This window comes from Salmo trutta, chromosome 14 (assembly GCF_901001165.1).
Source record: "Salmo trutta chromosome 14, fSalTru1.1, whole genome shotgun sequence".
Classification (NCBI taxonomy): Eukaryota; Metazoa; Chordata; class Actinopteri; order Salmoniformes; family Salmonidae; genus Salmo; species Salmo trutta.
Window position 1 is genome coordinate 73,161,308 of NC_042970.1, and position 27,935 is coordinate 73,189,242.

The 27,935-nt window shown below is 45.7% G+C and overlaps 2 protein-coding genes across 3 annotated transcripts in view; one reads left to right on the top strand and one right to left on the bottom strand.

Moving 5' to 3' along the window:
* Nucleotides 1–428: 428 nt before the first annotated feature.
* On the bottom strand, nucleotides 429–27,931 carry LOC115147338 (glutaryl-CoA dehydrogenase, mitochondrial). The gene is made up of 13 exons (XM_029689535.1): nucleotides 27,858–27,931; nucleotides 6,328–6,474; nucleotides 5,718–5,836; nucleotides 5,550–5,585; nucleotides 5,216–5,356; nucleotides 4,832–4,894; nucleotides 4,540–4,710; nucleotides 3,772–3,901; nucleotides 2,600–2,816; nucleotides 2,252–2,355; nucleotides 1,906–2,031; nucleotides 1,524–1,684; nucleotides 429–1,036 (listed from the first exon to the last, which is right to left on the bottom strand). Exons 3-13 carry the CDS (start codon nucleotides 5,824–5,826, stop codon nucleotides 963–965), a joined length of 1,332 nt encoding a protein of 443 aa, XP_029545395.1. The 5' UTR covers nucleotides 5,827–5,836; nucleotides 6,328–6,474; nucleotides 27,858–27,931; the 3' UTR covers nucleotides 429–962.
* LOC115147336 (choline transporter-like protein 2) overlaps nucleotides 12,536–27,935 on the top strand; it is a 32,424-nt gene continuing 17,024 nt past the window's right edge. The window contains exon 1 of one of the 2 annotated variants that reach the window (XM_029689527.1): nucleotides 12,536–12,757. In XM_029689527.1, coding sequence (XP_029545387.1) covers nucleotides 12,715–12,757 — 43 coding nt within the window. In that variant the 5' untranslated portion in view covers nucleotides 12,536–12,714. The remainder of the gene's footprint in view (nucleotides 12,758–27,935) is intronic. The other variant, XM_029689529.1, reaches the window with a different exon arrangement.

A 27,935-nucleotide genomic window follows, 5' to 3' on the forward strand; every position in this document is an offset into this window, starting at 1 on the left:
TAAGTGTAGTTTGACAGCCTTTGGACAGCCATTGATGACCCCACTGTACTGTGCCAGCCCCGTGCGGTGGTTGGTTATAGAATAACTGTGCTGGTTCAAGTGTAGACTAGCTGATTAAATATACCTGCTCTGCAGTTTTAAGTCTGGTGCTTTTGCAAGTGCTGTTTTGGTTAATAAACCTGAGTGTGTTGTTACAAAGCCATGGCTCGCTTCTTTGTCATTTCAGTTAGTGTGATTGCATGTCAATGGCTTTTTTGACCAGATAATGTGAAATAATGAGAGAGAAAAAAATCCTTTGCAAGCGAGTCCCTAATCCTATGACTATTCCGATATGGCAGATCATTGAATTGGGACATTCTCTGTCCTCAAAAAGGGCACTGATTTAGGTCAGCCGTCGGTATCACAATTACGAAATTATACAATTCGTAATTTCAAAATATGCTTTATGTACAGTTCATTTCTTTCACCTAGAAATAAATCAAATAGACCAGTTGTGAAATCTGGTCTAATCAAATCTGGTCAAATCTCTAAAGATACACATACATACTGTACAACCTCTCACCCATTAAGATATGTTATGGAATAAGTTATCTTTCTAATCTATACAGATCCCGTATCACCATGCTACATACCATTGTGACACCCCTTTGTAATAGGAGACTGAAGCTACTGTATCAACATTCAAGCTGACATTGTATTTCAATAGTCGATTGATTGAGTACAGGTACATAAGCAAAACAAAACCGTCTCATATTTGGACCCAGTGTTTCTTTCAGGTTGACTTTTACTTTAATATACTATCACCAAACAGAGGCACTTGGGGATGGAAGTCCATCAGCAGTCAGGCACACACCCTCAGTGATTACTTCTCAGAAGACAGATAGATGGGTAGCTCAAGGCTTTCCCAGTGTACTTTAAGTCCGTTATTCAGTCCGTTGTAATAGGAGGACAAGGAGGAGAGTTTACTTCTCAACAGTGAATGACTGAAGGCCAGTGATGGCTCGGCCCAGGATCAAGGCATGGATGTCATGGGTACCTAGAAGAACAAGCAAAGACAACGGCATTGTGGGTTGATTATTTGATAAGAGAAATGTGCAAGTGAGGCTAAACTTTTGATTTAAATTACATTAGATATTGTAGGGATATATAATACATACATACTGAGAACACAGGAGGTTGGTGGCATCTTAATTGGGGAGGATGGGCTCGTGGTAATGGCTGAAGCTGAATAAGTGGAATGGTATCAAATACATCAAACACATGGTTGATGCCATTCCATTTACTCCGTTCCAGACATTATTATGAGCCGTCCTCCCCTCAGCAGCCTCCACTGACTGAGAATTATACCACAAAACCAACAAGTAACTGTAACACTTAATTTGTACACTACTGACCTCTGCTGGTCATCCAGTCTCATTGTCTCACTCCAATCCAGACTACTTTCTGCTCATGTTCCAATCACCTGTTCTTCTATCCAACCTTTCCATCCTTTAAACACCATATTCAATCAATCTTCTCCTCACCTTCGTATGTGTTGACGGCCTCCAGGTTCATGACGTGTCTGATAATGTGGTACTCGTCTGCGATGCCGTTGCCTCCCAACATGTCTCGGGCCTGCCTGGCGATGTCCAGGGACTTCCCACAGCTGTTCCTCTTCAGCATGGAGATCATCTCAGGGGCCGCTCTGAGGGAGGGAAGACATACAGGATATGTATGTGTTTAATATGTTTAATATATGTTTAATATGATGAAGAAAGATGGACACATACAGTACACACACAGAGATAGTCTCTCTTCACATATTCAATATGAAACTAGTACACAGACCAATGCATAAACACACACTGCAGTCTCTCCTCACATCCAAAAGCAAGCATTTCGCTCACTCAGTGGGACTCCACTCACTTCTTGTCGTCGATGAGTCTGCCTAGGGCCAGACAGGACTGCAGGCCGATGGTGATCTCTGTCAGCATGTCCGCCATCTTCTTCTGCATCAGCTGGTTCCTGGCCAGGGGCACGCCAAACTGGATCCTGAATGGACCAAAACAAAAGAGAGCAAATCAGATGTCAGCAACATATAATATGGTCCTAAAATGCTGAAAGAAGAGTCAGGATGGCAGCTTGACTCCCTTCAATACTCTTTACTACTGAGCTAACGTGTTCCTGAACAAGCTACTTCATCCGTTCATACCAAAAAGTGCTCTGAATTAATAGAGTTGATGACATAATGAGTAGGGAGAGAGGTGTTTACCTGTCCAGTGTGTACTGGCGGGCAGCGTGGAAGCAGAACTCGGCAGCACCCAGAGCACCCCAGGCGATACCGTAGCGGGCGTTATTCAGGCAGCCGAAGGGACCCTGACCACAAATGAGACATATACAGTATGTTCAGTTCAATATATTATATTTTAACAGAACACCTTTTCTTCATCTTTAGAGAACTGACTTTGTTTTCTAGATCACATCTCGAGAGTTCCCTAAACATACAGTATCTCGGTCAGCAGCTTTGATTCAGTCAGAATTGTTCCTATAGTAAATAATTCCATTTACAGTATTTCTAAACAGCATTATTTGTTTGAGTCCAACAGCTAGGCTTACTCACAGCCAGTCCAGAGACGTTGGGCAACATATTCTCTTGGGGCACCTCCACCTCGTCCATCAGGATCATGCCCGTGGCCGACGCCCGCAGAGAGAACTTGCCCTCGATCTTAGGCGTTGCCAGGCCCTTCATGCCACGCTCCAGGATGAAACCTCTGATCCTGCCATCCTCACACTTAGCCCAGACCACCGCGATGTCCGCCACGGGTGAGTTGGTGATCCTGGGGGATAGGGGAGAGAATACGCTAAGTTAGTTACCCATAGTGAGAGTTAGGGTATTATAGGTTCAACTACATCATATGCGAGGGTAAGGGCATATAATATGGTGGGGGACGCAGGCAGGGAAAAGCTAGAGGGCCAACTATAAGAGCTCATAATTATGGCCCTGAGTTTTAATACAGGGCAATGTGGTTACTGCTTGTATTACGAAACATATATAGAGACGTAACAGTGCAAACAGTCTGGCATGAGCTTTGCCAACAACTGGTGTAAAGTTACTGCATCTATATATGGATTGCTATGTATGAAGCTGTGCATGAGGTCCCTCTCATAACGTTCTTTCCATAATGAGACAGTCACACGTACATCTAACCTTTATGTCATGCCACCTAAAGTTCCCACAGTGGAGACAACAAACATTGTGGAAGTACTGTTTGTTACACCTGCATTTTTCAGCATCCATATAACTGAAGGGATATGTCTCCTCATTGGGACATTTTATTGCTCAAATCAAATGTTATTGGTCACATACACATGGTTAGCAGATGTTAATGCGAGTGTAGCGAAATGCTTGTGCTTCTAGTTCCGACCATGCAGTAATATCTAACAAGTAATCTAAAAATGTCACAACAACTACCTTATACACACAAGTGTAAAGGAATGAATAAGAATATGTACATATAAATATATGGATGAGCGATGGCCGAACGGCATAGGCAAGATGCAGTAGATGGTATAGAGTACAGTAAATACATATGAGATGAGTAATGTAGGGTATGTAATCATTAGGGTTAGGGTTAATTGACTCCTAACTACTCTACCTACCTAGCCTGGTCTTTCAAAGAAGTGAACTAAAGCAGAAACAGAATGGTATGGTAACCCAGACTAGAACCTACCCAGTCAGACATACATGCAGACTGGTCAGATAACCTGGGTACCAGTCTAGAAGAACCTTACCATGTCTTGGCTCCGCTGATGGTGAAGGTGCTACTAGAGGGGTTGTACTTGGCCTTGGTCTCCATGCCCGCGGGGTCACTGCCGTGGTTGGGCTCAGTCAGGCCGAAACAGCCCAAGATCTCCCCACGAGCTGCAGCATTACACAGAGAGAGATGAGATTATGAAGAGGCCTTATCTAACTGGAATATGAGCTCTGCTTCAGTCTGCATTAGTTGAATTTTCAATTTCACACCACAATTACTTTGTACAACAACTTAGACTTTTGTCTATGTGCCAATATTAACTATGTAGAAACACCTGTTGTTTGTTCATCTATGTTATTTTTCTTCATACTTATGAACTGAAACCCAACACAGTTTCTAAACCGAAAATTATTGGTTCGGTCAGTATCAACCATTTATTGAGGACATTGATATCGATAATAACAATAAGTAGCCTTTACTATAGGAATGTGAAGTTTGAAATGAAGTAAGTCTGGGCTATTGCTAATATGGGCTATTGCTAATGGGACAATTGATATCTGAGTGAGTGCGGGTTTTTCCTTTCTTCAATCGATAGCTACAACATCTAAAGTAGTAGTAGTAGTTTTAAGGGTAATGTAAAAAAAGTAACTGGCACACATTAATGTTATGAATTTATCGTTCAATTTATCGTTATCGTGATACTTCAGTCAATTTATCAGGATATGGATTTTTTTCCATATCGCCCAGCTCTAGTTTCTATACCATGTGTCATTTTTCTATGGAATATATAGTAGTTATTGCTTACCTAGCCTGGGTAGCCACTTCTCCTTCTGTTCCTCTGTTCCGTAGGCGTTGATGGGGTGCATCACCAGTGAGGACTGGACACTCATGACTGACCGGTAGCCACTGTCCACCCTCTCCACCTCCCTGGCAATGAGCCCGTAGGCCACGTAGCTGGTGCCGGCACAACCATAACCTGGGTGAAGAAGAGACAAAGTTGAGGAAGAAGGACAATTAGTGGACTAATCGAGTTGAGCATGAAGATTGAATATGAACACATCAATAACAGGATGATGCATGTTTCATATGTTATTTACCTTGGATGGTTGGCCCCAAGACACCCAGCTCTCCCATCTCTGAGACAATCTCACGATGGAAATCTGTGGGGGGGAACAAACAAACAGAAAGTGAGCATGAATAAATAGTTTATAGAGAAGTTCATTGTGCAACATGAGAAGTCTTCTCTCCAGGAATAGCACCTCAGCCTGTGTTTACGGTTGGGTCTGTTGGCCATGTGTCAGTGCTGACATTTATCTCCGCTGGCCATGTGTCAGTGCTGACATTTATCTCCATTGGCCATGTGTCAGTGCTGACATTCATGTCCGCTGGCCAATTGTCAGTGCCTCAGCTTGTCGCTGTTGGCCATGGCCATGGCCATGCCTCAGCCTATGTCTGTGCTTACACACTGCGTCAATGCTTACGTTCGTGTCTGTTGGCCATGATGATGCGTGGCATTAGTTTCTCCTGGCAGTAGGTCCTGAAAGAGTCTCTGATCATCACCTCCTCCTCTGTCAGCAGGCCGTCCAGCTCCAGGGCGTCACGCCAGTTAAACTGCACCTTGGCTGTAGAGGGCCATGGGAATTAGAACATGAGGCGACACAAACATGGTGATGTCATACTGTCCACCACCACGTTTCATAATATAATACACCATGTCTGTATGTGTAGCCAGTGGCACCTAGCGGTGCCATGTACACATGATGCGGTTTGTCCAATACTGTAGCTTTACGAGTTTAACTTGTATAAATTACTTACGTGCTTTTTCTGGCTTTTTGGCGACCACTTCAGCTTCTGAAAGAGTCAACGGCACAATAAGTAATCAACCGAGACCAACAAAAAAGCAGCAATACATTCTAGACTCTTAAAAATGTCACTTTAATTCAATCCCATTCTATGTTATTATATGCTCACATGTAAACTCACCGTTTTGGGCTGGTGAAGCTGCTGCTGTGCCCTGTGCCCGGGAGGCTGAGATTGCAGCACATTTCTTAGCGTTGGAGAGCAAACGAGTCACAGCACCTCTGAGAGCCATGGTACACAGTCTGAAAGAAACACAAGACACATTTAACGGTATACTAAGGAGAGTGAAGATTATACATTTACAAAACATGATATTATCATATTATCAAATGAATTATTCATTTTGAGAAAAATGTATGACATTTAAAACAATGTGATGGTCAAAAATCACATTTGAAGCATTTTAGTGACAATACTGTAACATACTGTACCAATAATGGCAGTTATAATCAAATGGAAAAAAGATCCTATGGTACAGATTCTTGTTTTAATATAATTTTCCTGGTGTTCCATAGCTCTATTTGAACGAATAAGATAAGAAATGTCATGTTTTATGGTAGCTGTCCTTCATTACACAAGCCTGTTACAAAACATTGTATAACACATGTTGAACAGCAAGTAAAAAATAAAAAAAGAAACGTTCTAAACAGTAGCAGTAAAAACAAGTCTTCCTCCGCAATAATGTAAGATTGCAGTGAGCAACTTCATGCACAACATAGTATCATTACTGTACCTGTTCTTGTCTGATAATTATTTCCGATGATCTGATAATGTTGGCCTTATCTCACGCAACGCTGGTTGTTTTGTAATCGCTGCAGTGTGACGTCAAATGGCTACGTGAGGGCGTGGGGACAGCTTTTCAAGCCAATAGACACTACACCTGTGAAGTAGAAGATTATGCAACAGAGTGGCGTTAAGAAATTTAGATTTTGTTAACCTTGAATTAAAGCATTACAAAAAATGTATATATATTTGCATTATAAAACTATTTAGAGTGTAATGATTCATAAAGTTATGTGTGGGTTAAATACTTTTTGTCATTGGTTTTTCTTTTTGGAACTTTTTCCAAAAGTGAAGAATGCCACACTCAAAATGGCGCTAATGTATAGCCATCTGGCCGAAGGCATGTCGTGGGCGTTGGCACACTTCCTTCCCATCTCATTGGCTGTGAGTATATAAATGCCGCGTTCAAATGCTAGTCGGAACTAGGAACTCGGAATTGTTCTATTTGCAGGTATATCTCACTGATCATCCCCAAAGCCAACACCCCATTTGGCCGCCTTTCCTTCCAGTTCTCTGCTGCCAGTGACTGGAACGAATTGCAAAAATCGCTGAATTTGGAGACTTTTATTTCCCTCACCTACTTTAAACATCAGCTACCTGAGCTGCTAACCGATCACTGCAGCGGTACATAGTCCATCTGTAAATTGCCTACCCAATCTACCTACCTCATCCCCCATACTGTTCTCTTTTGCACACGATTATTTGTACTTGCACGTCATCATATGCTCATTTATCACTCCAGTGTTAATCTGCTAAATTGTAATTATTCGCTCCTATGGCCTATTTATTGCCTACCTCCTCATGTCTTTTGCACACACTGTATATAGACTTTATTTTTTTCTACAGTGTCATTGACTTGTTTATTGTGTTACTGGCTTGTTTATTGTTTACTCCATGTGTAACTCTGTTGTTGTCTGTGTCACACTGCTTTGCTTTATCTTGGCCAGGTCGCAGTTGTAAATGAGAACTTGTTCTCAACTAGTCTACCTTGTTAAATAAAGGTGAAATAAAAAATAATTGTAAGAATATATATATATATATAATGTTCGTCATATGCCGCCTTCAAAACAAATGGCAACTGGGAACTCGGAAATCTCCGACTTCCGATTTCAGTGCGCTCAAGACAACTGGAAACTCGGAAAAAACGAGCTCTGACTGGGAAATATTATTTTGAACGGTCATCCAAGTCGGAATTCCAACTCGGGAACTCGGGCCTAGAGAGCCGACTTTCCGACTTGAAGATCACTGACGTCATAATTTCATCTCGTATATTTCCGAGTTCCCAGTTGCCTTGAATGCACCACTAGATTGTAAAAAATAGGTCCAGGTGGCAAATGGCGAAATGGCCATGTGCTTCTGAAGACTAGGTTCAAAATACTGTATCTTAAACCAAGCCCGAGGACACCACAATTGTATAGGATTGTAGTATTAAAAGTATTATCCAATTATAGTGTTTATTTACCATAACCATACACATATTTGTTAAAAAAGAAAAAACATTTGTTGAACGTTTTCAATTAAACATATTGAGAAGTGAAATGTAGGCTTTATATTAGGCAGTGGTGGAAAGAGTACACAATTGTCATACTTGAGTAAAAGTAATGATATCTTTAATAGAAAATTACTCAAGTAAAAGTGAAAGTCACCCACTAAAATACTACTTGAGTAAAGTCTAAAAGTATTAGGTTATAAATATACTTAAGTATCAAAAGTAAAAGTATAAATGATTTCAAATTCCCTACATTAAGCAAACCAGACAGCACGATGTGCTTGTTTTTTTTATTTATGGATAGCCAGGGGAACATTCGAACACTTTGGCAATAATTTACAAACAAAGCATTTGTGTTTAAGGAGTCCTCCAGATAAGAGGCAGTAGGGATGACCTGGGATGTTGTCTTGATAAGTGTGTGAATTTAACAATTTTCCTGTCCTGCTAAGCATTCAAAATGTAATGAGTAATTTTGGGTGTCAGGGAAAATGTATGGAGTAAAAATTATATACTTTTCTTTAGTAATGTAGTGAAGTAAAAGTTGTCCAAAATATATATTGTAAAGTACATATACCCACAAAAACTACTTATGTAGTACTTTAAAGTATTTTTACTTAAGTACTTTACGCCACTGATATTAGGCTATGTGGCATTAATCAGAATTGAATGAGATAAGCCTAAAATTGTTTGTTTGGTGAACAACATGTGTGGTTGGGATATTTTCATATAGAAAAAGTAAATAGCTCAACACGATACTTTGAATAGATCAGTTTGCTGAATGAAATGTGTGTATAATGATTACAGTTGTCAATGCAAATTAACAACAATATAAAATGCATTATGCAGAAAGGATTAATTAGGCAAACATGATTACTTCCAAGCATTCAAAGGCCAGGAAACTAAATATAAGAAGCGTAACCTCATTCATTATTCATGATATGTTATGTTAGACGAATCTTGGCATAGTTCATCCACATGACACCCCTGAAAGCAAGGATAGGGTTGTCAGGGCTGACCACAATAGCCTCTATTTGCTATGTCACCCGGCCTACACGGTTGCTGAGGTACGATCTCGCTCTCTCTTAATTCAATTGAAAGGGGCTTTATTTCACTTGTTTTGGCAATGTAAACACATGTTTCCCATGCCAAAACAAGGGAAATAAACAATAAACAAAAGTGAGAAGATACAAAACATCAACAAAAAATGATTTGAGTTTAACAGTAAATATTGCACTGAAAAAGATTTTAAAAAAGATAAAGACATTTCAAGTGTTATGTTATCAGCTATGTACAGTGTTTTAGCAATGTGCAAAATAATTGTGGTACGAATAGTAGGGGAAGATAAATAAACAGATAAATATTGGTGGTATTTACAATGTTGTTTGTGCTCTACTGGTTGTCCTTTTCTCAAGGCAACTGGCCACAAATCGTGCTGCTATGAATGCACAGTGCGGTATTTCACCTAACAAATATGGGAGTTTATCAATGTTTGATTGTTTTCAAATTCTTTGTGGGTCTGTGTGATCTGTGAGAAATATGTATCTCTAAAATGGTCATTCATTTGGAAGGTTAGGAAAGGCAGCTTAGTTTCCACCTCATTTTGTGGGCAGTGGGCACATAGCCTGTCCTCTCTCTCTCGGCGACCTACGGCGACCTCTATCAATAGCAAAACCAGCTGGCTGGGGAGACTTTTCTTTAGGTTTGTCTCTCTGCAGATGAGAGCTTTGTGGTGGAACGTGTCAACATCGCTTCCTTTTAGGTGGTTATATAATTGAACAGCTCTTTTCTGGCGGGTATCGTCCTAATGCTCTGCATGCATTGTTTGGGGTTTTGCGTTGTACCTAAAGTATATTTTTGGGTGTTTGTCCCATATTGTGAATTCTTGGTTGCTGAGTGGACCCCAGACTGCACAACCATAGAGGGCAATGGGTTCTATAACTGATTGAAATATTTTTTGCCAGATCCTGATTGTGATGTCAAGTTTTATGTGCCTTTTGATGGCGTAGAAGGCCCTTGCCTTGTCTTTTAGATTGTTCACAGCCTGGTGGAAGTTACCTGTGGTGCTGATGTTTAGGCCGAGGTAGGTATAGTTCTTTGCAGTGGCGATTTTAGCATGTAAATCTTGGTAGGGCAAAAATAAATAAAAGTGGGATGCATGCCAGCAAAGCCACAACACAACACTAAACAATACATTAATTGTACTATAAACGGTTCCCACAAACTGTTAGGGCCTACATAAAGCTGTCCCAACAGCAGTCCCAATATTTTACCACTGCTACACCTGGCTATCAGTGGAGCCTTGTCTGGTAGCAAAACAGTCATTCAGCCTCATTTACTGCCTTTTTAAAAAACATAGCTCCTATGGCTGACTTGCTTAAACAAATGTGGCTTCTAATGACAATTGAGATGTACAAACTGTGGCATAAGGGGACGATAAGCGGATAAAAGGCAATCCGTAATTTTGATTAAAACATCAATGAGCGAGCTAGGACGGACGTAGTCAATATACATTTTTTTTAAACACTTTTGAAATGTACAGTGACAGAATTCAGAACATGGGCTGTTCTTACAGTGTTCTCCCTGTACACCAAGTCAGAACCATATAATAAATAAAGGGGGCATATAAACACACAATGAAAGCTCTTGCAATATTCTCTAAAACCTTTCTCTTAAACAGGCTATAGGCTACATGTGCACCACCAAGTCAGAACAGTAGGCGAAATTAAGAGGGGTAAATAGACCAAATTATTAGGGTGAGGCACATCTTACTACACAACATACACTTGGTATTACTTTCTTAGCTACTCCCTGGCATAGTACATAATCTATGCAGCAGCATACAATACATTTTTGGACACACCTTGTTGTGCTGTGCTCACTTGAACAGGAAGGTGGAGCGGCGGTCCTTCGTGGTCAAATGTTGATATCAAAGTTTGTTATTCTCTGGATTTATGGTGCTTTCAAAACATCTGGGAACTCTGAAAAAAACACGGTCGAAATATGATGACGTCATTGATCTTCAGGTCGTAGCTCTAGAAAGAGGCCAGATTTACAATTCCGAGTTGGATGACCGTTGATAACTTTCCCGGAGCTTGTTTATTCCCGACTTCGCAGTTGCCTTGAACTCACTGAAGTCAAGTTTTCGCAGTTACGAGTTAACAGTTGTTTTGAGCGTGGCACAAATCACACTTCATTGACAGCATTGCCAATGTTGAATGTTTATCATTTTAAATTAGGAAAATCCCAGATTTGGGACCACACAGCCACTGTCACTGATTCCTTTCAAACCACTCATTGTTGAACTTACGATTTCCAACTTGTTGTGTAATGTTTATGTCCAATGGCCGATGAGCACCAATACGTTTTATCTATAATTTCTCTTCAATATTTATCTTCATATGACAAGGATTAAAAAGGATTTGCCAGTAGATTGTCGACTTCATTCATGATGATGACTGCTAGCTAAGATTTTGAAAGTATGATGTTGACATGATCAGTCCAATCAAAGCTACTGTAGATATAACATGATTTGATGTAATTTTATCTGTGGCAAATGACCTTGAGCCTTCTTGGATGGGCACTTCTAATTTAACTCTATGGCAGCACCCAAAGGGCTAGAATTTTCAAGGTCTACCCTTAGACTTGGAGGTGACATAGTGTTCCCATGAGTGACAGAACACTGAGCCAATCACGGCGTAAAGCTCTGTATTTTCTGTTGGCTTGACCCACCACCACAGAAAGCACTTAGCTAGGCTGAAACACTGTCATTTTGGAGCTTCCTTACTCAAGAAAACAAAAAATAGACCATGTTTGTATGTGGCTTTATTAACTCAATGATATATATATTTTTTTCACATTGTTTACCTTGGCAAGTCAGTTAAGATCAAGTTCTTATTTACAATGATGGCCTAGGAACAGTGGGTTAACTGCCAAGGTTCAGGGGCAGAACTACAGATTTTTACCTTGTCAGCTCGGGGATTCAATCTTGCAACCTTTCGGTTACTGGTCCAACACTCTAACCACTAGGCTACCTGCCGCCCCAAATTAATCCTGATTAATTCAATGGAGTGGGTTAAGTATGATCTATACCAAATTAGCATACCCCCTGAGTCTCTTCCCCGTGTAACACCTAGAGGCCAACCAGTCGGTCCATCTCCTTTATACCATGTTTCTTGCAGGATGACAATGTCTATATTTCTGATTTCTTTGGTGAAGTCTGGGTTCCTGCTCTTTAGGCCAAAAGCCTCAGACCCCCATCCAGTATTTCTCTCCCTCTCTCTCTCTCTCCAACTCTGTTATTTTAACACAAGTGCTCTCTTTCTTCCTCTCTTCACTGCATGCACCTTTTTACTTTTTGCATTCTTTTCAATTTTGTTGATATCAAGTGAATTTTTCCACTCAAAGCTGTGAGAGATTTCCTTTAAGTTTAAACAACTTACAGTCTCTACATTTGATTTGCATGTTGTAAAGAATAATTTTGCCTAATGATTTTTAAATTAAAATAGGCTATTCATAGTGTCTGGCAGCACAACCCTTCTTCACATTCCTTTGAAGTGGCAGCAAGAAATAAATAGTTTTGGTCCGGCCTTCAGGGTTATTTAATTGGCCGAGCAAGCTGTCAGTTGTTAGTTTTTATATCTGATTGGCCACTGTCTCTCTCTCTCTCTCTCTCTCTCGTGGTGTGGAATGTATCATGATTTGGGATGGTCTTGCCACAGTACGTTCGGTTTTGACGGCGAATAGGGAATCGCTCACTGTGTTATTGATGTTTTTTTTCTTCGACATTTCCATGGTAACTGTCCAGAATTTGATCAGCAGCCAGCAGCGAGAACACCCAAGTATTCAACCATGGAGCTAAACGAGAAGAATCCGACTCCGGACTCGAAATATGGTAAGAAATGTTCCCTTTCTTCGCACCGTTATTTAAAAAAAAAAAAAGGGGTGTGGGTGGAAAAAATGGAAACAATGACTCGTGAATGATGGGTGGGGACCGGCCGCGTGTGTCCCACTCCCAAACAGATTTAAATCGCAACAACATCATCCTAATCAGCGTGCAGAATAATAGTTTACGGTTCCCATTAAAAATACCCTTTACAAAGAATCAATCCTGCATTTATCAAAGGCTTGCAGCTGTGCTGCTCCAACCTACATCTCTCAAGAAATGTGCTGTTTATGTTCAATTTAAGGACTAAGTGATATTCATTGTTGCCCTATTATGTACACTGATCATATGGAAATGAATAACCCCCTATGGCCTATATGTCTCCCACACGGTCCATTGTTCCCACTAATTGGAATCAGAAGAATCAGATAGCAAAGTCGGTTAGTCTATTCTACAGCCTTTGTCCATTTGACTTGAACAAGTATATTAGACAAAGCTATTAGTCAAATGTTGCCTTGCAGGCAATGTATATTTCATTACCAATTCATTTCTATAACAGAATAATCAATACAATGAATGTGTGTTGACAGCTTGGGCGGCAGGGAGCCTAGTGGTTAGAGTGTTAGGCCAGTAACCGAAAGGTTGCCGAGCTCACAAGGTAAAAATCTGATGTTCTGCCCCAGAACAAGGCAGTTAACCCACTATTCCCTGGTATGCTGTCATTGTAAATAAGAATTTATTCTTAACTGACTTGCCTAGTTAAATAACGGTACAATTTTAAAATGTATAACTGTGAGGTTGGCTCAGTCTGCTCTCTCACAGAAGTTGTTTGTGTGACAACACCCATGTGGTGATATCTAGAATGCCATATGGTTATTACACACACACACACACACACACACCACACACCACCGCAGCGGAAGCAATTGGCCCTCAGCTATAGTGCATCATTAACACTGTTTTATTTAAGTTTTGCCATAACGACTTTATCAAACGTCACTCGTTGGGTGGCATGTCACATGTCTCTCAAGAGGTAGACTGATAGTCAGCCTGTCCTTCGCTGCAGTTGTTCTTCCAAATGGTGGTTGGACTTTGGGTTGAGTTGTTCATAAGATCTGTTGAGTCATCGAGGTCCTCCGTCCTGTTTATCTTGCCTTAATCCCTCCAGTCAATGTCATCACATGTTAGAATAGACCTACACTTCAAACCTCAACTGATTACCAACATAGCAGGCTTACAATATGTTGTCGTTAATTCAGCATTTAGGCCCCACCCTAGTCATATTATGATGAAGATAGAGGCCTAGGTTTGTAATAATATATATAATATATGCCATTTAACAGACACTTTTATCCAAAGCGACTTACAGTCATTAATTCCAATGTAATCTAAGTCATGTTAAATTGGATTCACAGATATCCATCCAGTATGACTAGTTTGTAAGAAAGGGAGTGAGAGACGGACAATAGTTGACTTATAGACACATTCTCTATGGCAGGGTTCCCCAACAGGCAGGTGATTTTATTTGGCCCCCCAAGTTATCTGAGCCAAACAAAAATGTATTTGAATAATCATAATTTTTTGTTGGAATTTTCATTGGTGGACATAAGACTGTAAAAACACTAGAAAATCAGCTCCAAGTGATTTTAATTTTGGAAATCTGTTACAAAGTATTCCCACGCATAATAGAGAGACATGATCGTATACAAATGTAAGCAAGGTTTGAAATTTTTATGTTACGATCTGTTTGGGCTTCTTGCAGTCAATTTGCAATCTACAAATGATTTGTAACTATGTTCCGGCCCACCGACCATCCGCTCAAGAAAAAATGGTCCTGAATCTAGTTGATGATCCCTGCTCTATGGTTTATCTAAGGAGCCACTGATGTCAGTACAGTATCCGTGTGACTTTCCTGTTGCCATGTAAACAGGCCTTGTCCTCAGTCAGCTCCCTGCCCCCACATCACACATCAGCCAGAAAGGTCAGAAACTAAACAGAAGGCCTTTAAACCAATGTTTCAGGTACCTATAGAGAGTAAAAGCCTGGATCCCAGTTTTCTGCTAGCCAGGGCCTGTATTCATAAAGTGTCTCAGAGTATGAGTGCTGATCTAGGAGGTAGGAGTGCTGATCTACGGGTAGGAGTGCTGATCTACGGGTAGGAGTGCTGATCTACGGGTAGGAGTGCTGATCTAAGGGAAGGAGTGCTGATCTAGGGGGTAAGAGTGCTGATCTAGGAGGTAGGAGTGCTGATCTAGGAGGTAGGAGTGCTGATCTAGGAGGTAGGAGTGCTGATCTAGGAGGTAGGAGTGCTGATCTAGGAGGTAGGAGTGCTGATCTAGGGAAGGAGTGCTGATCTAGGAGGAGGAGTGCTGATCTAAGGGAAGGAGTGCTGATCTAGGGGAAGGAGTGCTGATCTAAGGGAAGGAGTGCTGATCTAGGAGGTAGGAGTGCTGATCTAGGGAAGGAGTGCTGATCTAGGGAAGGAGTGCTGATCTAGGGAAGGAGTGCTGATCTAGGGGAAGGAGTGCTGATCTAGGGAAGGAGTGCTGATCTAGGGGAAGGAGTGCTGATCTAGGAGGTAGGAGTGCTGATCTAGGGGGTAGGAGTGCTGATCTAGGGGAAGGAGTGCTGATCTAGGGGAAGGAGTGCTGATCTAGGGGAAGGAGTGCTGATCTAGGGGAAGGAGTGCTGATCTAGGGGAAGGAGTGCTGATCTAGGAGATAGGAGTGCTGATCTAGGAGGTAGGAGTGCTGATCTAGGGGAAGGAGTGCTGATCTAGGGGAAGGAGTGCTGATCTAGGGAAGGAGTGCTGATCTAGGGAAGGAGTGCTGATCTAGGAGGTAGGAGTGCTGATCTAGGGGAAGGAGTGCTGATCTAGGGGAAGGAGTGCTGATCTAGGAGGTAGGAGTGCTGATCTAGGAGGTAGGAGTGCTGATCTAGGAGGTAGGAGTGCTGATCTAGGAGGTAGGAGTGCTGATCTAGGAGGTAGGAGTGCTGATCTAGGGAAGGAGTGCTGATCTAGGAGGTAGGAGTGCTGATCTAGGAGGTAGGAGTGCTGATCTAGGAGGTAGGAGTGCTGATCTAGGAGGTAGGAGTGCTGATCTAGGGTAGGAGTGCTGATCTAGGGGGTAGGAGTGCTGATCTAGGAGGTAGGAGTGCTGATCTAGTAGGTAGGAGTGCTGATCTAGGGGGTAGGAGTGCTGATCTAGGAGGTAGGAGTGCTGATCTAGGAGGTAGGAGTGCTGATCTAGGAGGTAGGAGTGCTGATCTAGGAGGTAGGAGTGCTGATCTAGGGGGTAGGAGTGCTGATCTAGGGGGTAGGAGTGCTGATCTAGGGGGAAGGAGTGCTGATCTAGGGGGTAGGAGTGCTGATCTAGGAGGTAGGAGTGCTGATCTAGGAGGTAGGAGTGCTGATCTAGGAGGTAGGAGTGCTGATCTAGGGGGTAGGAGTGCTGATCTAGGGGTTGCTGATCTAGGGGGTAGGAGTGCTGATCTAGGAGGTAGGAGTGCTGATCTAGGGGGTAGGAGTGCTGATCTAGGGAAGGAGTGCTGATCTAGGAGGTAGGAGTGCTGATCTAGGGGGTAGGAGTGCTGATCTAGGGAAGGAGTGCTGATCTAGGATGTAGGAGTGCTGATCTAGGGGGTAGGAGAGCTGATCTAGGGGAAGGAGTGCTGATCTAGGGAAAGGAGTGCTGATCTAGGAGGTAGGAGTGCTGATCTAGGGGGTAGGAGTGCTGATCTAGGGAAGGAGTGCTGATCTAGTAGGTAGGAGTGCTGATCTAGGAGGTAGGAGTGCTGATTTAGGAGGTAGGAGTGCTGATCTAGGGGGAAGGAGTGCTGATCTAGGGGGTGCTGATCTAGGAGGTAGGAGTGCTGATCTAAGGGAAGGAGTGCTGATCTAGGAGGTAGGAGTGCTGATCTAGGAGGTAGGAGTGCTGATCTAGGGGGTAGGAGTGCTGATCTAGGGGGTGCTGATCTAGGGGGTAGGAGTGCTGATCTAGGAGGTAGGAGTGCTGATTTAGGAGGTAGGAGTGCTGATCTAGGGGGAAGGAGTGCTGATCTAGGGGAAGGAGTGCTGATCTAGGGGAAGGAGTGCTGATCTATGGGGTAGGAGTGCTGATCTAGGAGGTAGGAGTGCTGATCTAGGAGGTAGGAGTGCTGATCTAGGGGGTAGGAGTGCTGATCTAGGGGTTGCTGATCTAGGGGGTAGGAGTGCTGATCTAGGAGGTAGGAGTGCTGATCTAGGGGGTAGGAGTGCTGATCTAGGGGGTAGGAGTGCTGATCTAGGGAAGGAGTGCTGATCTAGGGGGTAGGAGAGCTGATCTAGGGGAAGGAGTGCTGATCTAGGGAAAGGAGTGCTGATCTAGGAGGTAGGAGTGCTGATCTAGGCGGTAGGAGTGCTGATCTAGGGGGTAGGAGTGCTGATCTAGGGGGTAGGAGTGCTGATCTAAGGGGTGCTGATCTAGGAGGTAGGAGTGCTGATCTAAGGGAAGGAGTGCTGATCTAGGAGGTAGGAGATCTGATCTAGGGGGTAGGAGTGCTGATCTAGGAGGTAGGAGTGCTGATCTAGGGGGTAGGAGTGCTGATCTAGGAGGTAGGAGTGCTGATCTAGGGGGTAGGAGTGCTGATCTAGGGGGTGCTGATCTAGGGGGTAGGAGTGCTGATCTAGGGGGTAGGAGTGCTGATCTAGGGGTAGGAGTGCTGATCTAGGGGAAGGAGTGCTGATCTATGGGGTAGGAGTGCTGATGTAGGAGTGCTGATCTAGGAGGTAGGAGTGCTGATCTAGGAGGTAGGAGTGCTGATCTAGGAGGTAGGAGTGCTGATCTAGGGGAAGGAGTGCTGATCTAGGGGGTAGGAGTGCTGATCTAGGGGAAGGAGTGCTGATCTAGGGGAAGGAGTGCTGATCTAAGGGAAGGTGTGCTGATCTAGGGGAAGGAGTGCTGATCTAGGAGGTAGGAGTGCTGATCTAGGGGAAAGAGTGCTGATCTAGGGGGTAGGAGTGCTGATCTAGGGGGTAGGAGTGCTGATCTAGGCGGTAGGAGTGCTGATCTAGGCGGTAGGAGTGCTGATCTAGGGGGTAGGAGTGCTGATCTAGGGAAGGAGTGCTGATCTAGGAGGTAGGAGTGCTGATCTAAGGAAGGAGTGCTGATCTAGGAGGTAGGAGTGCTGATCTAGGGGGTAGGAGTGCTGATCTAAGGGGTGCTGATCTAGGAGGTAGGAGTGCTGATCTAAGGAAGGAGTGCTGATCTAGGAGGTAGGAGTGCTGATCTAGGGGGTAGGAGTGCTGATCTAAGGGGTGCTGATCTAGGAGGTAGGAGTGCTGATCTAAGGGAAGGAGTGCTGATCTAGGAGGTAGGAGTTCTGATCTAGGGGGTAGGAGTGCTGATCTAGGAGGTAGGAGTGCTGATCTAGGGGGTAGGGTGCTGATCTAGGAGGTAGGAGTGCTGATCTAGGGGGTAGGAGTGCTGATCTAGGGGGTGCTGATCTAGGGGGTAGGAGTGCTGATCTAGGGGGTAGGAGTGCTGATCTAGGGGTAGGAGTGCTGATCTAGGGGAAGGAGTGCTGATCTATGGGGTAGGAGTGCTGATGTAGGAGTGCTGATCTAGGAGGTAGGAGTGCTGATCTAGGAGGTAGGAGTGCTGATCTAGGAGGTAGGAGTGCTGATCTAGGGGAAGGAGTGCTGATCTAGGGGGTAGGAGTGCTGATCTAGGGGAAGGAGTGCTGATCTAAGGGAAGGAGTGCTGATCTAGGGGAAGGAGTGCTGATCTAGGAGGTAGGAGTGCTGATCTAGGGGAAAGAGTGCTGATCTAGGGGGTAGGAGTGCTGATCTAGGGGGTAGGAGTGCTGATCTAGGCGGTAGGAGTGCTGATCTAGGGGGTAGGAGTAATGATCTAGGGGAAGGAGTGCTGATCTAGGAGGTAGGAGTGCTGATCTATGGGGTAGGAGTGCTGATCTAGGAGGTAGGAGTGCTGATCTAGGGAAGGAGTGCTGATCTAGGAGGTAGGAATGCTGATCTAGGAGGTATGAGTGCTGATCTAGGAGGTAGGAGTGCTGATCTAGGGGGTAGGAGTGCTGATCTAGGGGAAGGAGTGCTGATCTAGGAGGTAGGAGTGCTGATCTATGGGGGTAGGAGTGCTGATCTATGTGGGTAGGAGTGCTGATCTATGGGGTAGGAGTGCTGATCTAGGGTGTAGGAGTGCTGATCTAGGGGGTAGGAGTGCTGATCTAGGGGGTAGGAGTGCTGATCTAGGAGGTAGGAGTGCTGATCTATGGGGTAGGAGTGCTGATCTAGGGGGTAGGAGTGCTGATCTAGGGGGTAGGAGTGCTGATCTAGGGGGTAGGAGTGCTGATCTAGGGGGTAGGAGTGCTGATCTATGGGGTAGGAGTGCTGATCTAGGAGGTAGGAGTGCTGATCTACGAGGTAGGAATGCTGATCTAGGGGGTAGGAGTGCTGATCTAGGGGTGCTGATCTAGGGGGTAGGAGTGCTGATCTAGGAGGTAGGAGTGCTGATCTAGGGGAAGGAGTGCTGATCTAGGAGGTAGGAGTGCTGATCTAGGGGAAGGAGTGCTGATCTAGGAGGTAGGAGTGCTGATCTAGGGGAAGGAGTGCTGATCTAAGGGAAGGAGTGCTGATCTAGGGGAAGGAGTGCTGATCTAAGGGAAGGAGTGCTGATCTAGGGGAAGGAGTGCTGATCTAGGAGGTAGGAGTGCTGATCTAGGGGGTAGGAGTGCTGATCTAGGGGGTTGGAGTGCTGATCAATGGGGTAGGAGTGCTGATCTAGGGGTTGCTGATCTAGGGGGTAGGAGTGCTGATCTAGGAGGTAGGAGTGCTGATCTAGGGGGTAGGAGTGCTGATCTAGGGGGTAGGAGTGCTGATCTAGGGAAGGAGTGCTGATCTAGGGGGTAGGAGAGCTGATCTAGGGGAAGGAGTGCTGATCTAGGGAAAGGAGTGCTGATCTAGGAGGTAGGAGTGCTGATCTAGGCGGTAGGAGTGCTGATCTAGGGGGTAGGAGTGCTGATCGAGGGAAGGAGTGCTGATCTAGGAGGTAGGAGTGCTGATCTAAGGAAGGAGTGCTGATCTAGGAGGTAGGAGTGCTGATCTAGGGGGTAGGAGTGCTGATCTAAGGGGTGCTGATCTAGGAGGTAGGAGTGCTGATCTAAGGGAAGGAGTGCTGATCTAGGAGGTAGGAGTTCTGATCTAGGGGGTAGGAGTGCTGATCTAGGAGGTAGGAGTTCTGATCTAGGGGGTAGGAGTGCTGATCTAGGAGGTAGGAGTGCTGATCTAGGGGGTAGGAGTGCTGATCTAGGAGGTAGGAGTGCTGATCTAGGGGGTAGGAGTGCTGATCTAGGGGGTGCTGATCTAGGGGGTAGGAGTGCTGATCTAGGGGGTAGGAGTGCTGATCTAGGGGGTAGGAGTGCTGATCTAGGAGGTAGGAGTGCTGATCTAGGGGGTAGGAGTGCTGATCTAGGGGGTGCTGATCTAGGGGGTAGGAGTGCTGATCTAGGGGGTAGGAGTGCTGATCTAGGGGTAGGAGTGCTGATCTAGGGGAAGGAGTGCTGATCTATGGGGTAGGAGTGCTGATGTAGGAGTGCTGATCTAGGAGGTAGGAGTGCTGATCTAGGAGGTAGGAGTGCTGATCTAGGAGGTAGGAGTGCTGATCTAGGGGAAGGAGTGCTGATCTAGGGGGTAGGAGTGCTGATCTAGGGGAAGGAGTGCTGATCTAGGGGAAGGAGTGCTGATCTAAGGGAAGGAGTGCTGATCTAGGGGAAGGAGTGCTGATCTAGGAGGTAGGAGTGCTGATCTAGGGGAAAGAGTGCTGATCTAGGGGGTAGGAGTGCTGATCTAGGGGGTAGGAGTGCTGATCTAGGCGGTAGGAGTGCTGATCTAGGGGGTAGGAGTGCTGATCTAGGGAAGGAGTGCTGATCTAGGAGGTAGGAGTGCTGATCTAAGGAAGGAGTGCTGATCTAGGAGGTAGGAGTGCTGATCTAGGGGGTAGGAGTGCTGATCTAAGGGGTGCTGATCTAGGAGGTAGGAGTGCTGATCTAAGGAAGGAGTGCTGATCTAGGAGGTAGGAGTGCTGATCTAGGGGGTAGGAGTGCTGATCTAAGGGGTGCTGATCTAGGAGGTAGGAGTGCTGATCTAAGGGAAGGAGTGCTGATCTAGGAGGTAGGAGTGCTGATCTAGGGGGTAGGGTGCTGATCTAGGAGGTAGGAGTGCTGATCTAGGGGGTAGGAGTGCTGATCTAGGGGGTGCTGATCTAGGGGGTAGGAGTGCTGATCTAGGGGGTAGGAGTGCTGATCTAGGGGTAGGAGTGCTGATCTAGGGGAAGGAGTGCTGATCTATGGGGTAGGAGTGCTGATGTAGGAGTGCTGATCTAGGAGGTAGGAGTGCTGATCTAGGAGGTAGGAGTGCTGATCTAGGAGGTAGGAGTGCTGATCTAGGGGAAGGAGTGCTGATCTAGGGGGTAGGAGTGCTGATCTAGGGGAAGGAGTGCTGATCTAAGGGAAGGAGTGCTGATCTAGGGGAAGGAGTGCTGATCTAGGAGGTAGGAGTGCTGATCTAGGGGAAAGAGTGCTGATCTAGGGGGTAGGAGTGCTGATCTAGGGGGTAGGAGTGCTGATCTAGGCGGTAGGAGTGCTGATCTAGGGGGTAGGAGTAATGATCTAGGGGAAGGAGTGCTGATCTAGGAGGTAGGAGTGCTGATCTATGGGGTAGGAGTGCTGATCTAGGAGGTAGGAGTGCTGATCTAGGGAAGGAGTGCTGATCTAGGAGGTAGGAATGCTGATCTAGGAGGTAGGAGTGCTGATCTAGGAGGTAGGAGTGCTGATCTAGGGGGTAGGAGTGCTGATCTAGGGGAAGGAGTGCTGATCTAGGAGGTAGGAGTGCTGATCTATGGGGGTAGGAGTGCTGATCTATGTGGGTAGGAGTGCTGATCTATGGGGTAGGAGTGCTGATCTAGGGGGTAGGAGTGCTGATCTAGGGGGTAGGAGTGCTGATCTAGGGGAAGGAGTGCTGATCTAGGAGGTAGGAGTGCTGATCTATGGGGTAGGAGTGCTGATCTAGGGGGTAGGAGTGCTGATCTAGGGGGTAGGAGTGCTGATCTAGGGGGTAGGAGTGCTGATCTAGGGGAAGGAGTGCTGATCTAGGAGGTAGGAGTGCTGATCTATGGGGTAGGAGTGCTGATCTAGGGGGTAGGAGTGCTGATCTAGGGGGTAGGAGTGCTGATCTAGGGGGTAGGAGTGCTGATCTAGGGGGTAGGAGTGCTGATCTAGGGGGTAGGAGTGCTGATCTATGGGGTAGGAGTGCTGATCTAGGAGGTAGGATGCTGACCTACGAGGTAGGAGTGCTGATCTAGGGGGTAGGAGTGCTGATCTAGGGGTGCTGATCTAGGGGGTAGGAGTGCTGATGTAGGGGGTAGGAGTGCTGATCTATGGGGTAGGAGTGCTGATCTATGGGGTAGGAGTGCTGATCTAGGAGGTAGGAGTGCTGATCTATGGGGTAGGAGTTCTGATCTAGCGGAAGGAGTGCTGATCTAGGAGGTAGGAGTGCTGATCTAGGGGGAGGAGTGCTGATCTAGGGGGTAGGAGTGCTGATCTAGGAGGTAAGAGTGCTGATCTAGGAGGTAGGAGTGCTGATCTATGGGGTAGGAGTGCTGATCTAGGGGAAGGAGTGCTGATCTAGGAGGTAGGAGTGCTGATCTAGGGGAAGGAGTGCTGATCTATGGGGTAGGAGTGCTGATCTAGGAGGTAGGAGTGCTGATCTAAGGAATTTGTGCTGATCTATGGGGTAGGAGTGCTGATCTAGGGGAAGGAGTGCTGATCTAGGGGAAGGAGTGCTGATCTAGGGGAAGGAGTGCTGATCTAGGAGGTAGGAGTGCTGATATAAGGAAGGAGTGCTAATCTATGGGGTAGGAGTGCTGATCTAGGGGAAGGAGTGCTGATCTAGGGGAAGGAGTGCTGATCTAGGGGAAGGAGTGCTGATCTAGGGGGTAGGAGTGCTGGTCTAGGGGTAGGAGTGCTGATCTAAGGAAGGAGTGCTGATCTAGGAGGTAGGAGTGCTGATCTAGGAGGTAGGAGTGCTGATCTAGGAGGTAGGAGTGCTGATCTAGGAGTAGGAGTGCTGATCTAGGGGGTAGGAGTGCTTATCTAGGAGGTAGGAGTGCTGATCTAGGGAAGGAGTGCTGATCTAGGGGGTAGGAGTGCTGATCTAGGGGTAGGAGTGCTGATCTAGGGGTAGGAGTGCTGATCTAGGGGTAGGAGTGCTGATCTAGGGGTAGGAGTGCTGATCTAGGGGTAGGAGTGCTGATCTAGGGGTAGGAGTGCTGATCTAGGGGTAGGAGTGCTGATCTAGGGGTAGGAGTGCTGATCTAGGGAAGGAGTGCTGATCTAGGGAAGGAGTGCTGATCTAGGAGGTAGGAGTGCTGATCTAGGAGGTAGGAGTGCTGATCTAGGGGAAGGAGTGCTGATCTAGGGGGTAGGAGTGCTGATCTAGGGGAAGGAGTGCTGATCTAGGAGGTAGGAGTGCTGATCTAGGGGAAGGAGTGCTTATCTAGGGGGTAGAAGTGCTGATCTAGGAGGTAGGAGTGCTGATCTAGGGGAAGGAGTGCTGATCTAGGAGGTAGGAGTGCTGATCTAGGGGAAGGAGTGCTGATCTAGGGGGTAGGAGTGCTGATCTAGGGAAGGAGTGCTGATCTAGGGAAGGAGTGCTGATCTAGGGAAGGAGTGCTGATCTAGGGAAGGAGTGCTGGTCTAGGAGGTAGGAGTGCTGATCTAGGGGAAGGAGTGCTGATCTAGGGGGTAGGAGTGCTGATCTAGGGAAGGAGTGCTGATCTAGGGAAGGAGTGCTGATCTAGGGGGTAGGAGTGCTGATCTATGGGGTAGGAATGCTGATCTATGGGGTAGGAGTGCTGATCTATGGGGTAGGAGTGCTGATCTAGGGAAGGAGTGCTGATCTAGGGAAGGAGTGCTGATCTAAGGGGTAGGAGTGCTGATCTAAGGGGTAGGAGTGCTGATCTAGGGGTAGGAGTGCTGATCTAGGGGAAGGAGTGCTGATCTAGGGGAAGGAGTGCTGATCTAGGGGAAGGAGTGCTGATCTAGGGGAAGGAGTGCTGATCTAGGAGGTAGGAGTGCTGATCTAAGGAAGGAGTGCTGATCTATGGGGAAGGAGTGCTGATCTAGGGGAAGGAGTGCTGATCTAGGGGAAGGAGTGCTGATCTAGGGGAAGGAGTGCTGATCTAGGGGGTAGGAGTGCTGGTCTAGGGGTAGGAGTGCTGATCTAAGGAAGGAGTGCTGATCTAGGGAAGGAGTGCTGATCTAGTGGGTAGGAGTGCTGATCTATGGGGTAGGAGTGCTGATCTAGGGGTAGGAGTGCTGATCTAGGGAAGGAGTGCTGATCTAGGGAAGGAGTGCTGATCCAGGGAAGGAGTGCTGATCTAGGGGGTAGGAGTGCTGATCTAGGGGGTAGGAGTGCTGATCTAGGAGGTAGGAGTGCTGATCTAGGAGGTAGGAGTGCTGATCTAGGAGGTAGGAGTGCTGATCTAGGAGGTAGGAGTGCTGATCTAGGGAAGGCGTGCTGATCTAGGAGGTAGGAGTGCTGATCTAGGGGAAGGAGTGCTGATCTAGAGGGTAGGAGTGCTGATCTAGGGAAGGAGTGCTGATCTAGGGAAGGAGTGCTGATCTAAGGAAGGAGTGCTGATCTAGGGGGTAGGAGTGCTGATCTAGGAGGTAGGAGTGCTGATCTATGGGGTAGGAGTGCTGATCTAGGGGGTAGGAGTGCTGATCTAAGGGGTAGGAGTGCTGATCTAGGGGTAGGAGTGCTGATCTAGGGGGTAGGAGTGCTGATCTAGGAGGTAGGAGTGCTGATCTAGGAGGTAGGAGTGCTGATCTAGGAGGTAGGAGTGCTGATCTAGGAGGTAGGAGTGCTGCTCTAGGGGTAGGAGTGCTGATCTATGGGGTAGGAGTGCTGATCTAGGGGTAGGAGTGCTGATCTAGGGGTAGGAGTGCTGATCTAGGGGTAGGAGTGCTGATCTAGGGGGTAGGAGTGCTGATCTAGGGGTAGGAGTGCTGATCTAGGGGGTAGGAGTGCTGATCTAAGGGGTAGGAGTGCTGATCTAGGAGGTAGGAGTGCTGATCTAGGAGGTAGGAGTGCTGATCTAGGAGGTAGGAGTGCTGATCTAGGAGGTAGGAGTGCTGATCTAGGAGGTAGGAGTGCTGCTCTAGGGGTAGGAGTGCTGATCTATGGGGTAGGAGTGCTGATCTAGGGGTAGGAGTGCTGATCTAGGAGGTAGGAGTGCTGATCTAGGGGTAGGAGTGCTGATCTAGGAGGTAGGAGTGCTGATCTAGGGAAGGAGTGCTGATCTAGGAGGTAGGAGTGCTGATCTAGGAGGTAGGAGTGCTGATCTAGGGGAAGGAGTGCTGATCTATGGGGTAGGAGTATTGAAACTGATCCTAGATCAGCAGTACTCTGAGACACATACAGGCCCTGGTATCATGTCTCATTGTGCTGTTTTGCCAACAACCTGGAGACAGCAAAACAGACCAAACAGCCCAGGGACCAGGCTAGTTTCCTGCCATGTTGTCTGTCTATATGAATATACTCTGACTGTGTATGAGTGGGCCAGTGTGCCGGCTGGATGTCTTGTCTAGTCTAAAGCACCCGCCGGTAGCAGCATGCACAGGCCTGCTGCTGAGTGTCTGATGTACCCAGACCTACTCATCACACTGAGTCTAGGGGCACTGAGTCAACTCATGAACTCAAGTGGCACACACACACACACACACACACACACACACACACACACACACACACACACAGCATATGAGTGAGTGTGTTGTTTCACAATGATCCTTTGTCATGCTGTCTCTGGCTGTCAGGTCACAGCAAAACTGTTAGACAGAGTTGCTTAGTGTGATCGTAGTGAGCCATGTAGGGGGATGAGAGGGGAGCGGCAGGCAGGATTTGGGCTGGATTTATTTGGCAACGAGCGGCAAATTTAGACATTTCAGAAAGGGGAATTGGACACGTCCCCCCCTTCAGTCTCAGGAATATCTGATGGCTTCTCTCAGGCTACTGCCAAAGAAGAGTTTACTCTGGAAGCAGTTGAGTTGTGCAGTATAAACTACACCATGACCTATTCCATATACACATCAATATGATGTACTGTTGTTGTTGAATTGTCACCTACACCAGATAGGTGCAGTGAAATGTGTTGTTTTACAGGGTCAGCCATAGTAGTACAGCTCCCCGGAGCAAATTAGGTTTAAGTGCATTGCTCAAGGGCACATCAACATATGTTTCACCTTGTCTGCTGAGGTATTAGAACCAGTGACCTTTTGATACTGGCTCAACAATTTAACCACTAGGCTACCTGCGTTATTAGCCAAGTCCTTCCAACCTATTCCTGTACAGACACATGGAATTAGTAATAACTCATCAATATACAAGATTCATATCCACATTCATTTTTTTTTACATTTTAGTCATTTAGCAGACACTCTTATCCAGAGTGACTTACAGTAGTGAATGCATACATTTCATACAATTTCATACATTTTTTTCTTTCTGTGCTGGCCCCCCGTGGGAATCAAACCCACAACCCTGGTGTTGCAAACACCATGCTCTACCAACTGAGCTACATCAAATGCAATGTTTTTGAGTAGCATTGGAACGAGAGGCTTCTTTGTCCACCACCTATCTGCAGCTACTGCTATGATGACCATCCAGCCATAGCAGTAAGGCCCTGTCTCTGTGTGCTAGACCACAACAGACCAGCAGACACTAAACCATTAGATCACTAGACCACAACAGACCAGCAGACACTAAACCATTAGATCACTAGACCACAACCCCATTAAGAGTGTCTAGGTAGTGGACATTCAATAGTCCCACTGGGTCTGGAAGTGGAACATGTCCATCATGACAGCACTGTGTGTCTCAGCTGGTAAGGGCATTGCGCCAGCAACATCAGGGTCGTGGGTTCGATTCCCACTGGGGTCACCATAGTGAAAGGACTCACTGAACTGGGCGTTTTGGATAAAAGCTTCTGCTAGGCAGATCTGTTTGAACTTTATTGCTTACGTCATTGTCATGCCATGACAATGGACAAGACAGCACAAACAGCACTCCCACTCGATGTCCCATTGTCAGACTGAAATCTGTCAATACACACTAGTCAGTATTGTCTATGCCATGCTGTCTGTCTATCACATGGCCTTGAAGGTGGGAAGTTGTCATGGCTAGACCAGGGAGAACATGTCGGAGGGCGTATCATCCTTCCAGAACACTCCGTCTGAGATATGTATGGTGGTCTATGCAGGCTGTATTTTCATTTTTGATTGAACCTTTATTTCGACAGGGAAGACATATTGAGAGCTCTCTTTTCCAAATGCGCCCTGTCTAATGCACTATAAAATACACATTAAAATACAATACAGTACAAAAGAAAATGCTGGCATTGCCAGTGTTTTGTTGAAAACTCATTTATAGACTTATAGATCATATATTTGATAGTTAATCAGTTGTTTGTAAATCATATGTAGTCTAGTTATAGATACTTTCAGCATGGTTGTGAAGGCAATCAGAGGAGTGAAAGTTAGAAAATACGTCTTAACTTTGAAACAAGAAGTTAGAAAGTTCAGAGAAGTCCCATCATCGCTGGCTAGCGAGAGAACTACCGAATCATATGAAGGATCCTCTTCCTCTAGGCTTTTTACAGATATAAGGTTGCATATGTTATTTGAAGGAACATTCTGTATGAACCACTAGACCTAACTAAGTCATGCAGAGTGCACCACATACTGGGTGTTTGCAGTCGACCCAGTTAGGTGCATAGCCTGTTGCTATCCCCAGAATTGGAAAGGAACTGCAGTTGAGTTTTTACGAATGATCATATTATATCAGTGTCTACATACTTGACCTAGATGACAGTGATAGATGTTTAGCTTCCTTTCTAGTCACCCGGACTTTTGCATCCACGCCCATCTATTTTAGGATAGATGCAAGTCCTGTACAGCTTTTAAAATCCACTCAATTAGGGTGTACTCACCAAAGTCATTTTAGGAGTGAAAAAGGTTAAGTAATGCCATCGAGGGAAAAGAAAAACACTGTTACCTCTCTCTCGCTCCTCTCCAACCCTCCTGTGTGCCACCCATTCCCATGATAATAGCCCAGTAAAAGAGGCAAAGAGAG